Genomic DNA, 17,378 nt, shown 5'->3' with positions numbered 1-17,378 from the left:
TCTGGGGAGACTCAAACCTCTGTCATCTCTTTTCTAGAAAGTAAGCGGAACCCAGAAGGATGTTGCAACAATACCTCACTTTTACTTCTCCTATATCGTTTCTGGCTGCGGCTCTTGTAGCTGTTGGAATGAAAATGCTTTCTACAGTCTGCTTTAGCAAGCCAGTTTATGGAAACAAATAGAAAGCAGCTGGAGTTTCATAACCTGAGCTTAAATTGCCATGCTGAGTGTAATAACTCCAGGAGGAGGAAGGAGTGGAAAACCCTGACCAAGTAACATAAGCAAATATGACAGGAAGATTACTGAAAGGGTATAGATATGCTGCCCTAAAGTGTCATTTGGAGATAGACTTTCTCCTTTTACCGGAGGCATCTGTTAACCTAGTAGCTGAGAGTCCATCCTTGGCTTGCAGCTGTCCTGGGGAGCAGAGTCGCACTGTGACAGCACCATGCTCTGGAGGTGCTTACACAGAGAGCAGCAGGAGGTGTCTGAATGTTAAATTAATCAAAATAGAAATACAGGGTTGCAAAGGTGCCATTAGAAACTCATCAGCTAACAAATCCATTTAAAGTCATGTCTTTACCCACCCAACCACTTTTGCCACATTTTTTAAACAAGTGGTAGATACCACCTGAAGAGGAGATCTCAAACTTTATGAGAATGATCCTCTCTAACAGAACTTTATGGGAGCATTTTCCACATTGTGCTTTGTGACAAAACAGATAGATGTACTTAGCTATAAAAAGCTAAAGGAACCCCTGACCATTAAGTCCAGTCGCAGACGACTCTGGGGTTGCGGCGCTCATCTCACTTTACTGGCCGAGGAAGCTGACGTTTGCCCCCAGGTCATGTGGCCAGCATGACTTAAGCCGCTTCTGGCGAAACCAGAGCAGTGCACGGAAATGCCGTTTACCTTCCCGCCAGAGCAGTAACTATTTATCTACTTGCACTTTGACGTGCTTTCGAACTGCTAGGTTGGCAGGAGCAGGGACCGAGCAATGGGAGCTCACCCCGTCGTGGGGATTCGAACCGCTGACCTTCTGATCAGCAAGCCCAAGGCTCTTTGGTTTAGACCACAGTGCCACCCGCGTCCCATACTTAGGTATAGAGGCATATACATCAGTAACAGTAGGTTGCTTTAAGTTCCCTTTGTCCCCTGGAAGGGGAATCCTGCTTACATTGGGTGGCTGTAACTCACATAGTTGGAAAGAGAGAGACAACTTTTAAGCTGCCAATGCTACATAGTAGGAAATATCTCCTTGCTCAGAGCCAGACTATATTACCATCCAAATCACATGCCTCTGAAGGCAGCCTTGTTTAGGGAAGCTTTTAATGTTTGATGGATTACTGTATTTTAATATTTTGTTGGAAGCCGCCCAGAGTGGCTGGAGAAGCCCAACCAGATGGGCGGGGTATAAATAATAAATTGTTGTTATTGTTGTTGGATTGTGCATCACTTGAGAGTGTGAGTTGAGGATTGCCTGTTTGAATGGTACCCAACATTAAAATCCCATGCCCTAGGACAGGTGGCATTGCCATCGTCACTCTGACATCCTAGCCATCTTCATGCAGATAATGTTGTATTCAAAAACCATTCAGACCCTACTCCAGTATTCTGCAGTCGTACACCTCAGTAAAAGCCCCATCATGTGATTCAGCTGAGCATGAATATTGCAGCTTTGTACATAGCAAGAAAAATGGGACAGGAGAGACCAAAGAGAATCTTGCACTTCCCCTTGTCTCCTTGGGGAATCGTACCTCACACTGTGGCATTGCAGCCAAGCTTGCAATTTGTGCCTCAAGAAGTTTTTAATTGGTTTTTTATGGGGCTAAAAGCCGAGGAGGCTGTACATCTTGTGATCTTAAACAGGAGAGAATTGCCTGTTTTCCTTCTTAAGGGGTTGCTGGGTAAAAATATTCAATTCTTGGCAAAAAAATTAAGGCTGCTTGCTCTTAGGTATGTCTGATAGGTTTCAGAAGTAATTTAGCATGCTATCCGTCAGGAACAGAAAACACTGCAGGGAAGGACATTCAGAAGCAACCTGGCAGCATGAATGATTTGCAAGATGCCCCAAGGAATGGAAGGGGGAATTTTTGCAATGCATGCCAAGCATTATTTTATCTTTATTTCCCTCCCACCCCTCCTTGTTATGGAAATGACAGGATGTGTGTCAATGCACTCCTAATTCCGAAGAAGAAAATGTATCCCATCAGTGGGATATGTTTATTTTCATTGAGAGATCTGTGAGCTAAACAAAACCCCTAGAGATAACAAATCCCATTATGGGGTTCTATTATGAAGATTGCTCTTCACATGTTAACAGGGCAGTAGCAGAAACTGTGAGTCAATGCTTTGTGCTGTAGCAAGCCTGTGTGGCGAAAGGAACACTTTGCCTATTATAAAAGATATCGGCTTATCTCTCCATCTGGTAGTGTAAATGACACCAGTGCCTGCCGATCTGAAACGTTTTCATATTAGTACAGAGAATTAGCTACAAGGCAGCTGAGACTGCCAAAGATGATTCTACAACACCGGGTCTTCCTCAGACCCAGATTCTCATATTAATCACAGTAACAACACATATCCACAGGTTTTCAGATGTGGTCGAAAATGTGTTCAAATGATTGCCCATGTGGGAATGAGCCCTGGATTTTTAAGAATCAAGACATGCAGTTACTGCTGAAAACAGCAACTGTGCAGTTAGCTGCTATGTCTTCCTCTATAACAGGGGTGGCCAACTCCAAAGACACTGCGATCTACCTCATAGAGTTAAAAACTGGCAGTGATCAGTGGGGGGTTCAGGTCAAAGTTGTTGAGCTTTTTTTTAGGAAGGAAAGCCCTGTTTTTTTGGGGGGGGGTGCAGAGCCAACACTGCTGACCTTTTTTTAAGGGGAGCCAAAGTTGTTGAGCTTGTTTGGGGGGGAGCCGGTGATCTACCAGTGATCTACCACAGACATCAAGTGATCTACCAGTAGATCATGATCTACCTGTTGGATGTGCCTGCTCTATAATAATGGCTCATGGAACTTAGCTGTGTCCTGACATCACAGTGCTTTGTGTTTCCCACTCCTCAGCAGCAGCCAGTGATGTACAGTGGAGTTTGGGAAAGACAGAATATCAGGTATGGAGATGGTTGCTGATGTCATCTCAGCATAACATCTAGTTGGCCTTTTAGCATGATATTTCCTTTGGCTTGGGATATGTGAGGGACTTATTTGGTACAAGTGATGAACTCAGTTGCCATTGACGTCCCTCAAACAAGAGATTAGAAGATATGAATTTGTGTCAGACTATGTTTCGTGTAGCCTGGCTTTGGTTCTCTAGGGTGTTCAGTTCAGTTCAAAGGCTAGGACAAAATCCTCCAGAGTGTCAGGCAGAGGCCTTTCACATCACCTACTCCCTGATCCTTTGAATGGCAGATGTTGAAGACTGAACGTAGAATCTTGTAGAACACGTACCTTAACCATTGAAGCCACTCTACCCTTCCTGAGCAATTTTCAATTTACAATATAATGAACAATCATAATACTTAGCAGGTATTGGGCACATATCAGTGCCCAAAGCATTTCACAATGAGCCGTGGTGGTGGTGGTGTTAATAGTGCTGGGAGATCCAAGTTCAAAGCCCTCATGAAGCTCACTAGTTGACCTTGGGCCAGGCACCTTTTCACAGCCTAGCGCCATTGAGCTTCCTGAAGGAAAGGCACACATAGAAACACGGTGATAACAATACATTGTCACAAAGACTTGCAAGTTCTGTCAGGGAGGTCAGTTTTATAATTCCCATATTGCAAAGCCCAAGAGGTGGCTTTGTAGTTGAGGTGAGATGTGAACTGGGCACTTCACAGGGGATTACTCTTTTACCTGGTCAAACAGACTTCAGGAAACCAATTGAGTGTGATTAAATATTTTCAGAATCTTTAGAAATGTAGTCTATCTGTAGAATGACTGGGGCCTATGCCTAGGGGTTCAATGCAGACTACCTTGCCTGCATTGCTGCATCTTATCTATCTATCATCTATCTATCTATCTATCTATCTATCTATCTATCTATCTATCTATCTATCTAATGGGTTTTTTCTATGTGCATGCTAAACTTAAAAGTATAGCTGCCTGTGTCATGTCCTATATACTTCAAAGGGAATTTGGAGTGAACAAAGATGGCAGAATTGGTCCCCTAGGGACTGAATTATCATTGAAAGTTATGCACATGTATGCAGAGGATAATAGCCTCTGAGGTATACATGAATTTTCATAAACCTTTCAGGAAATTGCATATAATCAGCCTCCTAACTCCAGTTGCATAAGATGTCATGAGCGCAGGAAGGAAGTAACCTAGTGAAAGAAACACAGGAGAGAAAAAAATAACTTTAAACTCTGCATTTGCCCCCCAGGATTGGTTTTATATAGTAGAATGTTTTGAAGGCCGGTGCTTAATTGTGGATTGGAGTACAGTCATACCTCGGTTTAAGTATGCTTCGGTTTGAGTACTTTCAGTTTAAGTACTCTGCGGACCCGTCTGGAACGGATTAATCCACTTTCCATTACTTTCAATGGGAAAGTTTGCTTCAGGTTAAGTACGTTTCAGGTACAGACTTCCGGAACCAATAGTGTACTTAAACCAAGGTACCACTGTATATGGTTTAGGAAATAAGTGCAGGGTGGCTTGCAATATCATTAAAATGCAAGAGATAGACCATAGTGCACTAGTTATTAGCAAAAACACATAGGTTTTCTCCTCCCTAGTTCTCCAGCTGCCGCTCTGCAACTGAAAACTCCAGGCCTTGATTGGCAGTTGAAAAATTTGGGTGTTTGTCTCTCACTGGGAAGCTGCCATAGCCCCTGACCCTCACAGATTCTGGCTCCAGTGGTGGATGTAGGAAGCACAGAAGTAGCAAAGGTGATAGAACCTTCCACCCCTCCCTGCAAGTCTTCAGATGTCCCAACAACCACTGTGCTGCTGAATCTCTGAGCCACAGCAGGTGCCCAAAGAAATCATCCTGGTCCAGAAAGGCTGCTGAAGCAGCTGGATGTTAAGCCCCTCACAGGCCAGGGCTCCCCTGCTACTGCTTCTGGTTCTAGAGGAGATGCACTGAATTCTGCTGAGAAGTCAGCTGAGAATTGAGAGTAGGGTGCAAAAGTTGGAAAGCTTTTAAATAAGCTCTTTATGAACTTTGATACTTTAGGGGTAAGTTCTTTTAGAGGGGCAGCTAAGAATCAAACGCTTGGGAACTATGCTGTAAAAATGGATCTCAGGCTTTGGAACAGAATGTGGGACAAAATGGGGCATCTAACTATAAATCTGTGGGTGTGGTGACTCCAAGGGCTGCAATTGGCCAACAGCTGGGCCTGATGTAGGCCAAACCCTTGGCCAGCAAGAATTCCCATCCAGATGAAAATGAGGAGATAAAGGCCTGAATCACGCAGGTTTCATTCAGACTCATAGGCTGGAGCTGAGATGGAAAAGAACTTTTCCTATGTGCCTCTGCCATGCCAGTTCAAGAGCTTGCTGTATTTCTAAATCAAGGGGCACTATATTTCTAAATCAGGCTTTCACAAGACCTTGCAGCAGTTTGGACTTTCTGTGCCCCTTGAATCTGCATTTGTGGAACAAATTCTTCCTCCTGACCACTGCTCAGAGGTGTTGCTGATTCCTTGCTACTGGCAACAGGCAGGATGGACAGAAATTTGGTGAGGGCTTTTTGTTATCCATCTGACTCACACTTCTCCAGGAATCAGATCCAGGGTTCATGTTTGAGGGTCAGTGCTCTCCTGTCAAGGTTTTTGAAATAACCAAATCACCTAAAATAACATACACAACTGTTCAAAAATCTTATGACAGTTGCCTTGGCCATTCCAGTCATCAGCTGTTAAGTTTGCAAGGGGTTGGATTCAATGACCCTCGAGGTTCCTTCCAATTCTACAGTTCTATGATTCTATGATTAATCTCCATCCATAAAAGAAAGGATGCCAAAACCTCAGAATAGACATTTGCTAGTGACAAGACAATAGCCACATCTGATAAACCACTGCAGTTGCAAATGACTGCATATATGAGAAGAGTATCACAGCACATTCTTTCACATTCAACATATCCATTTTAGTTTATGGCACTTGTATTATTGCAAATCTGAACTACGTTGCCTTTGGTAACTGAAAATATAGATGTTGCGATGCCGCTGTTGCATTGCTATTAAGAGGGCAAATTTCCACTTCAGCTTATTGGGAAGGAAAGGCCATGGCTCAATGGTAAACCATTTGTAATAAACTGATCTTTTAGCATCTACATATTGGAACTCCCTGCTTATTTGCATCGGGCAAGACACTTTCACTGTACTCTTTTTGTCACCTGCTAAAAACATTTTTGTTTACTTAAGCCTAGCCAGATACGTAGAATGTTGACATGTGTTTTAATCTGCTTTTTGGCCTATTCATTATTTTAATAATTCCTTTTAATCATTGCCCATTAGCAGAGTCCATCGTATGTCACCATTAGCCTGCTTCCCTATCTTTCATCTTGCTCTTCAGCATGGAGTGCAGAAGGCAGAATGTGCTTGTTCACGTTTCCATGCAATTTCATAAGCCCCTACAACTGCCATGGAAACCTTATTGTGTTTTACAGTTTAAAAAAATACAGAAAGAGAATGCAGCCAGTGCACATTAATGTGCAATCACACAATTTTCATGAAAGTTGTTTGTTTTTTCTTGGCAATTGGGAAGGTGTTAAGTAAAAGCAATCTGTATCTACCAGATAAAATGCTAGCTTGTAAACTTGAGAAGAAGAATATTATCCCAGCCATAAAATGTGGAGTGCATAATTACAACTGAACAATAGAAAGAAGTCAAGGAAGGAGGGAGGGAGGGAGGGAGGGAGGGAGATGTTATTTCCTATTTGAAAAGCTCTCACACCAAGTCTTCCACCTGCTTCTTGTACTCATGGAAGCTTGAATAGTCTTTTGATGGAGGCTGCTTTTCAAATGGAAGTTTTGTAGACAATCCAATGATACACATGGAATATAAGTGGTCCTCTTCATTGTACACTGTATTGATTTTATTGTCTGCTCCTCCATCAGCTTCCTTTTGGCACCTGCTAAAGGTCCTCTGACTCCCCTTCCTTTCTGGAGTAAGAGCTTAGAACAGTGGCTCTCAAAGGGTGTGGCAGGGGAGGATGGCAATTGTGGTAGGAAGATTCAAGGACAATCAAAGAAACATTTATATATTTTATAGTATAGTATCAAAAGTGTTTTGTGTGGAATATGGATATATATCTTTTCAAGATAAGAGCAAGAGCATCAAGTGATACTGACGACAATCCTAGTTGAGTTTTCCAATGTATTTCTTATCAGTAAAAAAAAATTCAGTGTGGCACAAGCAAATTTTTATTCTGAAAGTGTGGCCTAGAGGGGAAAAGGGTTTGAGAACCACTGGCTTGGAAAGCTGATGGCAGGAGGAAGCAATTTAAAAGGGGCAGACAGAATGAAAGGAGCAAGTGAATGTCCCATCATACATTACAGCCTTTGTGCAAAACATAGCAGTTGTAATAGCTGTAAGCTTCCTAGTGCAGGTGCTGGCCCAATGAGGGGGGATCATCCTCTGTGGTGCAATGCCACAGAGAAGTGGTTTGGGGCCATCTCATTGCAAGGGTCTCTATGGTAATATATGACATGTCAGGAGCAGAACAAGTGCTGGAGGAGCATCATCCTTGTTTCAAGAAATGACAGGGAGCAGAGTTGTTTAGAGGGCATTGAAAATGTTTACTTAAGTATTTCTGCCCTTGTTTATAAAGCTTAAGCCCACCCATGAAGTGAGGAGAAGCAGCCGCCTCAAACATCAGAAGCCCCCAAGGTGGGGCCCTGCCACTGCTGGAGAAGTGACAGCAGCATCGCCACTGATTCCCAGCAAGATCTCACCGCAACCTATGTAAGGGATGTTTCGGCACTGGAAGCACAGCCAACTAGGATGCACCACCCTTGAAGCTGTGACCCTTTGGATGTTGCTGGACTACAATTCATATAATTCCTGACCATTGGACATGCTGGCTGGGGCTGGTAGGAGTTGGGAGTCCAGCAGCAACTGGAGGGCCATAGGATCCCCATCCCTGCTTTTATGCTTTCCCCAGAAAGATATTTATGAGAGAAAGGTGGGTGGAAAGAGGAAGAATTGAGGAGTAGGCAAAATGAGGAACTTTAACACAGTCATAAAGCAGAGAATCTGAAGAAAATAGACATGGGAGTGTTGGGCTCAAACTGTCCTGCCCTGATAATATTATAGTGATCTGTGAGCAGATGGGTCTCATCATCCTGGGAAGTTAGTCTATCTAGGAGAAGAAAAACTCTTATCCTAAGCTTCTGCTGCCTTGCGGGATCTGGACAGGAGAAGAAAAGTCTAAGGAGTAAACCCTACACAAATACAGTGCAGAGTCCCAAAGGCAGTTGGATGGCGTCTTGTACACCCCCTTCCAGCAACTCCTGCTGCCAAGCTGGTACCAAATGTATTGCTCTGCTTTCCTTTGGACCACATCAGCAAGGCCAATTAAAGGCCAATGTTGTCTGGGAAGCCTGGGACCTTCATACACACTGCCAGGGCTAGTGCCCAGGCTTGGTCCCCGGGCAGGTCACTTTAGTACTGGTAAGGCAGCAGTTTGACTTCGCCTCCAGAGGCACACTCTGTTGTCTCTCGATACAGATTGATGCCAACAAGAAGATCTGTGGAACAGTTGTGGGGTTCTAGATACAGGCATGCATAGTGTGAATCATTAGGTGGTCTACTTCCATTTTCCCAATCCCCCTTCAGTGGTCTGCAATTTGTAAAGAGGGTGAAATCAGTATTGGAGTAGATCTCTTTGCTACCAAGAAAGTATTCATACCGACTACTTCTCTCATGGGGATGCAGGTGGCGCTGTGGCCTAGGGCTTGCTGATCAGAAGGTTGGCAGTTCGAATCCCTGTGATGGGGTGAGCTCCCGCTGCTTGGTCCCTGCTCCTGCCAACCTAACAGTTCGAAAGCACATCAAAGTGCAAGTAGATAAATAGGTACCGCTCCGGCGGGAAGGTAAATGGAGTTTCCGTGCGCTGCTCTGGTTCGCCAGAAGCGGCTTAGTCATGCTGGCTACATGACCTGGAAGCTGTATACCGACTCCCTCAGCCAATAATGCGAGATGAGCGCCGCAACCCCAGAGTCGATCACGACTGGACCTAATGGTTAGGGGTCCCTTTACCTTTACCTTACTTCTCTCATGAGCTGCAGCCTTTACATTTTGTTTATGTGCCACTGAAAACCTCATAACAGAAATCCAACCTGATATTTCTTTCAGTGCACTGCTTGCACTTTTCAGGAGCCTACTATTCCCTTGCCCCATTACATTCACTTAGAGGATATAGGCCTCCTATCTTCACACGGATGGGCACTTAACTAGTTGCTGCTATAGAAAAGTCACCTGCCTCTCAGAATCTTGAAGCAATGATTTTGCTTTGCCATGAGATAGCTGGAGAGAAACAGGATAGAAAGGTCAAGGTATTCTTAAACAACTTTGACTCATGATTAGAGCATAACTTGTAAACCAAATGGCCCCCTCCACTGCAGCAGACAGGACTTTGTTGGGAGCTGTGCATTCCAACGTTAACAATTTTTATAGTAAGTTAACCTCCGATTCCTTTTAGGTTAGGATTTTAAGCAAGAAGATTGATTTTAGCGATATTCAATCCAGATGTGGTTCCAAGGATAACATCACACATTCAGCAGGGGGAGGAAATGTAAGTAAAGATGGTGCCTGGCAAGGTACCCTGGGCCACTTTGGTGACCCTCCTCTGCACAGCCTAGCCCTTTGTGTCTTCCTACCAAGCACTCTTTCCCTTCTTGCTAATGTTTCACAGACACCTTGGTCTAGTGATGTGTTCAGCATTGTGTGTTGAGTGGTGGGTATCTCCATCCTTCCTCACAGACCACAGCAAATTTCCCAGTCTCAGTCAAAGCATTCTGCTCCACAAGACACTGACTCAGCCAGTTGAAATCCACAATTATTCAAGGCCTTATTAAAAAAAAATCCCAGTCCTTACAGGGCTGAAAATGTGATAAAATATTAAGGATACAAACATAAGAGTTGCACTTGCTTAGCAATTTGGAGGTAAGGCTAGCAATATGTCCTTAACACTTGGTAGTGTTTCCTGACCAGGTGGCAGCCAAGTGGCTTAGCAAGGATAGGGGAATATAGCTGTTGTAGACCCACCATCGTGTGACTTCATTTCACACTGAAGGAAGGCCTTGTAGAATCACAGCCAATTCATGAGTCATATAATTTCAGGATATGCTTGACCCATTTGCACCATCTCATTTCATGGTACTTCATGGTGGGTCCAAAAGGGTGAATGAGCCTTAAGTCTATCACATATTTAAGGCAATATCTGTAGTAGCGCCCCCAAATGCCAGGAACATTGTAAGGAAACATGTGTAGTTTTTATCTTAGAGGATAACATAACCTTTTTTAAAACAAGGTTAGTGAGACCAAATCAGGCCTTAGAAAGGTGGAAGTGTCCTTGTGTAGCTACAGGAGCACTGAAAAATATTCCAATCAGAAATCCAGTTAAGCCACAGAAGGCAATCCTGGAACTCTGTGCCAAAAGGAAATAGGAATATGTCATACAGTTCTCAGCACACAGCACTGAAACAAACTTCCTTTCACATGAAAAATCTTAGGAAAGAACTTCACTCACCTTCCTGATTTACAGTCTTCACTTTACTAATGAAAAGCCTTTAACATGGTTCTGCTAGGTTCAAATGGGAAGCTTGCTGTATTAATCTGGGTGTTTCCCTCCTTTGTGGCATGATTGTATACTACTAATCATCTATTTTCTTACAGTATCTTTCAAAGTCAGGGCACATTCATTTCCATGTTTTATTTTCTCATTCCCAAGATATATTTTTGTATATTTTTAACAGGTGCAGATCGTAACTAAGAAGATAGACTTAAGTCATGTGACTTCAAAATGTGGTTCACTAAAGAATATCCGTCACAGGCCAGGTAAGATGGAAATTCTCAGGGTGGGTTTTGTTTTTTTGTAAAACACGAATTTTCCAGGGTACCTGATGTCCATAATAAGGACTTAGGCACTGTGGGGAAATTACATTTCCTAGGGTCCCTGACATCTGGGATGTTGTCATTGCCACATTTGAGAGTGAAGGAAGCCTCCAGTAAAACACCTCCACTGCCACTGCGAGATAAATGTGAAAGAAAGATAGCTGCCCCTCCCTATAGCACCTCTGTTGTGGGTTTGCATATTTCCCATGAATATTTTCTTTTGCTAATCTCATGTACTACTTACTAGGCTATAGAGGCCATCTATTATAGAGGCCATCCATTTAATATGCATATTAATGTGTTGATATGGTTTTGGAGCTACTCCCATTCCTGATCCTGAGTAAGCAGTGGGAAGGAAAATAGAGAGGGAGATTAAGGGAAGGAGAGAAAAATGAAAAACTCGGGCCACTTTCTTCCCTATTCACAGTTCATGCACCCTCAGGTCTTCTTCCCCAGACCCAGAAGGATTCTTCTGTTGAAGTGTTTTGTATAGGCACTCTCTTAACACACACTGTCCATTATGCAACCATTAACCTTGGTTTCTGTTGTGGTCTGCTTCCAAGTAAAATTTTGCTTTCTTTTCCAAACCACTGACACTAAAAGTCCACAGAGGAGCATTTGCTTATTCCAGTTTTGACATTAGGCACTTGCATGCATGAATATCTACCTCTAATTGAAAGCCATTTACAAACAATTTCTCATTCTGAAGTACACAGTGCCAGCTGCCCACACAATAAATGGCCTGATGTGCACGTCACGGAAAGCCAAACTATGCTTACCAGGACTGCACAAATGGGCTGGCTCATGGAGGGGAGATTGTACCCGCTGTGCTTCTCTCCAAGCCTTTCCACTGAGCACAGCATAGCAGCCACAGCAAAGTTTGGCTCAGCGTGTCATCCTAACCCCATGGTCCTTGTTAAGGAGGAAAGTATGCATGTTGAAAAGTGCTTCAATCACAAATGTTGGAGAGTTTTGCTGTATTTTCCAACTTAATTTTCTCCCATAACATCTAGGTGGAGGGCGAGTGAAAATTGAGAGCGTGAAACTGGATTTTAAAGAAAAGGCCCATGCCAAGGTTGGCTCGCTTGACAACGCTCACCATGTACCTGGAGGAGGTAATATCAAGGTAAGGCACTGCCACTTCTACATACTGAAACATTCATTCTGTGCATCATTCAGTTGCTTGTGAATACCTTGGATTAGATCCAGACTAAGTGGTTCCACTGAAATCAGCAGGACAAGTTAGTTGTGATCCAAACCTTTATCACCAGCCTGTTTATTCTTTATTACATAGGCACTGCACAATTTGTCTTTTGAGCCCAGGAATTTCTCAAACTGGGAAGGTTAGCACTAACAGCAGGCAGGCCCAGGGGCTGAGGTGGGGCTTCTCTTAGGGAAGGCAGCAATACCTGTGAGCACTTGGGATTCATCCGGTGTTGTGGTCAGCCATCGTATATACAGCAGAGTATGATGGGCTGAGGTGGGGCAGCAGATATCAGCTCCACCACCCACTTCACATCCCCAACCACATCATAGCTGAGTAGAGTTGCAGGAGTGTACAATCTCCATGAATCTTTAATCCATGGAATAAAACTGTTGAGAGCCCCCCCCCCAAAAAAAACACCTTTTGTGTGTGGAAAAACCAGGCATTCAAGGGAAATTTGAATATATGCCATGCCATGCTACTTACTTTATCAAAGGTCAAATTGCTTTGCTGCTTTAAGAATATGAAATGTATTATATATAACTTAGTGCATACAATTATACTGTGGTATATTCATAAAATGTATAAGTATAAATGACTTGGGGTTCAACCCCACCAAACAATTTTGTAATTGTGATCTTCAGATGAAGAGAGGTACCGGTATACAAACTGAATAAATAATAATTATAACAACAACAATGATTATGGATATGGATATATCCAGTATTATAGATGAAGCTGCAAACTGTTGTACGTTAAGGTACCTAGTTATGTCTTGGATTTTGCCAGCTGAGAAACAAAGAGAGGTGAGAAACAAAAAGAAAGCTGTAATTTCTATAATTAATGTTTGGCAACAAGGATTCTTTGGGGGCGGGGGTGTTTAAAGGTATTGTGTGTGCACAGCCTTCAGTTCTTTCCAAAGAAAACAATTTATCCTTATTTATTTTGAAACTTTACAAACTTCTTTCTCTTTTAAGTAGAGGAGTAAAGTTGCCTAGGAAAAAAGATAAAAGTAAAGTGTACTCAGAATGACATTAAACATGAAGGGAGTTAACATTATTTTAATAAGATCAGTGAAATTTCTTACAGGGGTTTGCCCATCTACATATTCCCAATGAAGTCCAGCTGAAGAGGAGCTGCTCAGGCAAATGTCTATGAAATTAGAGTCATGGAATTGTAGAGTTGGATGGGACCCCAAGGGTCATTTAGTCCAACCCCCTGCAATGCAGGAATCTCAACTAAAGCATCCATGACAGATAGCTTTCCTAACACCAATAAAGGAGAGTCTATCACCTCTCCTGGGAGTCTGTTCCACTGTTGAGAAGCTCTTTTAATCAGAAAGTGATTCCTGATGTTTAGTCAGAATCTCCTTTCCTATAACTTGAATTCATTGATTTGGGTCCTACTCTCCAAAGCAGGAGAAAACAGGCTTGCTCCATCTTCCATGTAACAGCCCTTTAGATATTTGGAGGTGGCTACCATATCTTCTCTCAGCATCCTCTTATCCAAGCTAAACATATTCAACTCCCTCAACCTAAGGCTTGATTTCCAGACACTTTACCATTTACACATGTTCCAGATAGTCATTATCCTCCCTAAATTGTGGTTCCCAGAACTTGACACAGTACTCCAGGTGTGGCCCAACCAGGGCAGAATAGAGCAGTACTATGAGTTCACTTGATCTGGACACTATACTTCTGTTAGTGCAAGTTTTTGTTGTTGTTTTTTTGCTGCTGCATCACCCTGCTTACTCATGTTGTACTTGTGGTCTACTAAGACTCCTAGTCCTTTTCACATGGCAAGCCATGTGTCCTCCATGGAAGTTAATATTATTTTGATAAGATTAATGCAATGTATTATGGGGGGAAATTGACTTGGGGGAAAAATTGAAATGAATTTGAGGGGCTCTGCTGAAGTAAAAAATACATAGCCCTTTCACTGTAAATTAAAATATTTATTAAATTGGCACTCTTTCTTTGGGGAGCTTCATGTCTGCAGTTGCTGTGTTTTCTTTATTGAGCCTGCTTTCTTTGTACAGATTGACAGCCAGAAGCTAAATTTCCGAGAGCATGCTAAGGCCCGGGTAGACCATGGAGCCGAGATCATCACGCAGTCACCAGGCAGATCCAGCGTGGCTTCCCCACGGAGGCTCAGCAACGTCTCATCCTCTGGAAGCATCAACCTGCTTGAATCTCCTCAGCTTGCTACTCTTGCTGAAGATGTCACTGCAGCCCTAGCTAAACAGGGCTTATGAATTTGCTTCATTTAGCAGTGTTTGAAGTAATAATATTTAGGCATGAGCTCTTGCCAGGAATGGGCTCTGAGCAGGTGTTAACATTCATTCTTTACCATGTCTAAAATTAAGTCACATCCCAAGACTGTAGTAACCATAAAATAAAAACTGGGGGAAAGATATATATAGATGCAGAAATTGGCCTGATTTCCATTTACAGCAGGAAGACACTGGCTTTTATGTGGGTACAATTGCAGTATATATTACATTGGACAATAATTGTCGCTCTGCCCTGTCTTGCATGGAGTACTGTACTATGATACAATGCATTTTTACCTTTCATGTGCCTGAAGGCCATCCATCCATCCACCACTTTTTGAGGAGCTTTGTTAAATACCTTGAGTTGCTCATTTTACCATTTTGTTGATGGATGGAATTAAGGAACATCTCCCATTGTAATTTACTAACGGGTTAAATTAAACTGGAGAGTCTGAATACCAGACAGAAGGGCAAATAAAGATGTCAAAGCTTCAGAAGGGGGTGTGCAGGGTTGGGTTATTTTATATAAATGGGTAGAAGAAAGAGTCGATTAAGTTATTAACGTTGTTGAACTTGGATAATTATGTCGGTGTATAGCTGATTCCAATAAATTATTTCACTAATAATTAAAGAAAGTAGTGGGGGGAATCATATGAACTGTATTGGGGAAGTGGCATTTTTCTTTTCTAAAAGCAGCTACTGAAAATAAGCAATGGAATTGTGTCTGATTAGAATGTTGGTTAAGCAGCTAGGTTTGTGTCTACACTACTGGTTTCACATCCTTTCCATCTGTTTGATACAGTATTATTATAGATATATATTTCTCTGTGGCCATTTGTGATACGCCCTCTCATACTTGAATATTCTACTTCTTTATTCACAGTATCTGTGTCTCTTGCACCCTTTGGTGTTGCAATTTTAGGTATGTAAAAGTAGATGTTAGCAGGGTTTTTATTTCCCTATTCAGACTTTAAAAAAAATACAAAAAGGCAAAGATCTTTTAGCATGAAATTGCTTTCTGTAACATCTTAAAACTGTGACCCTGTTTTAGTGCCAGATGCAAGTCTCTTCTGTGATACGAGAAAAAATACTCTCCCTTCTTTCTCCCACACTTACTCATTCTTTTTTTATTATTATTCACCATGACCATATGGGGTCCAAGTATCTTTTTTTATATATATAAAAAAAGTTTTCCAAACAATGGATTTGGATTCTAAATTAATAAAATAAATTAATGGTTCTGTTTTGCCATTTTAAAAAAATCCTGCAGTAAGAGTGGAATTTAAAGTTATTTATTTATTTATTTTCTTTTGCTAAAGTTGAAATTCCAAGAAACAATGGGGGAGTTTAAACAGAAGTCATTCCATTACTTTAATGGCATCTTTGCATAGATGTGCTCAGATGTCTCTGGAGAATGATGCTCTGGAGAGATGCATACATAATGCATGTTGATTACTGGTAACATAATTAAATAAGCTTCTTATACAGCATCACCAAGGTGATGGAACTGATAAATAAATCTGCAGAATGTGTATGTTGAACATAAAAAGTATATGACAAGTGTGTGTAAAAAGAAATAAGACAAGAACACCTAGACATTAAAACAAGTGGAGTCTAGGGGATTTCCACCACTGCCACATGGACACTAAGAGAATACTGGTGGTATGGTAATATGACACATAAGTGGACAAATGTCTACTCATGTTATGTATGTTAGCTTTGACTAGATGATAATAATTACTTATTTCAACCTGCAGATCGATTGCTCATTTCCTTATAAAGTCACCTGCATAACATTTGCATGCTCTCAAGCTGAGCTGTTCATGAACAGTTCATTAGGATGATTTTACATGTTGGAAGCTTTTTGAAAAGGGCTACCTCTTAAACACCTTAATTTACAAAATATGTATCCAGTACTGATTTTAAAATGTTTTTTTAAGATAGAAAACATCAATGGTATGATCAACCATGAGTCTTGGTAGCACCATAAAGACTAAAACAATTACCATGGCAAATGTTGCAGGGACCAGAACCAAATCATCAGATGCACAGATCAGACTTGCAATATATTCCAGTACTGTTCCCTTAGTTATGGAGTTCCATAAAATTAAATTGGATCCTGAACATTAAAAAGCTTTCTAAATGGCATCAGCTCTTATTTCTAATAGGTAAAGCTTCAGCGGTGTATTGTAGAGCTTCTTCAAATTCATGGAATGAATGAAAGCCTAAATAATACCCTTATACATTACATCCTAAAAGTAATCTCATGTTATAAGATGCCTCATTCAGTTTATGATGCAGTCATATAATTAATAAAAAAAAAACTGGCTTAAACATCAGTGCATCAGGAGGACTCTTATGGCTGTGATGTTGCTTAGAATAATCGTACAAAATACAAACACTAAGAACATAAAAAGAGCTCTGCTGGATCGGAATAGGGGTCCATACCGCCACCGCTTCAGGAAAAAAAATAAAGGCAAAAGAACAGTATTTTTAATGAAATGTTGTCATTCTGACTCTATGCCATTGGTTCTTGCAGATTAGCCTCTCAGTGTTTTTACATCCTTTTCCAATCTTAGAGCGAGAGAGTGCCCAAGGTACTACTGAACCTCATGTGGACTGATGCTGATTGCCAGCCAGCCAGAACAGTGTTTAATCTGTGACTATTTTGTATTCTGCTTTTTTGGGATATAAACACATTCTAGATGGTGAAGTTATTTATTGAGTATATATGTCCAACGCTGCCGAGTCATTAATTTCATGCTGCAAATTTATCTTTCTCATCTTAAAGAGAAGTCCTTGTAATTGATAATCATCCTTCCATAGAAA

General features: G+C 41.7%; 1 protein-coding gene across 15 annotated transcripts in view; it reads left to right on the top strand.

Annotated features, from left to right (window-relative positions):
* Positions 1-16,938, top strand: part of MAP2 (microtubule associated protein 2) — a 241,407-nt gene extending 224,469 nt beyond the window's left edge. For 10 of the 15 annotated variants that reach the window (XM_088669015.1, XM_060282211.2, XM_060282233.2 and 7 more), the window contains 4 exons: positions 9,659-9,751; positions 10,935-11,016; positions 12,087-12,199; positions 14,316-16,938. In XM_088669015.1, the coding sequence (XP_088525141.1) occupies positions 9,659-9,751; positions 10,935-11,016; positions 12,087-12,199; positions 14,316-14,531 (504 nt within the window). In that variant the 3' untranslated portion in view covers positions 14,532-16,938. The remainder of the gene's footprint in view (positions 1-9,658; positions 9,752-10,934; positions 11,017-12,086; positions 12,200-14,315) is intronic. The other 5 variants (XM_060282236.2, XM_060282230.2, XM_060282225.2 and 2 more) reach the window with 1 other exon arrangement.
* The last annotated feature ends 440 nt before the right edge of the window (positions 16,939-17,378 follow it).

Source organism: Zootoca vivipara, chromosome 1, assembly GCF_965207765.1.
Source record: "Zootoca vivipara chromosome 1, rZooViv2.hap1.1, whole genome shotgun sequence".
NCBI lineage: Eukaryota > Metazoa > Chordata > Lepidosauria > Squamata > Lacertidae > Zootoca > Zootoca vivipara.
The sequence above is the reverse complement of the archived record's forward strand: the minus strand, read 5'-3'. Positions and strand labels throughout refer to the sequence as shown.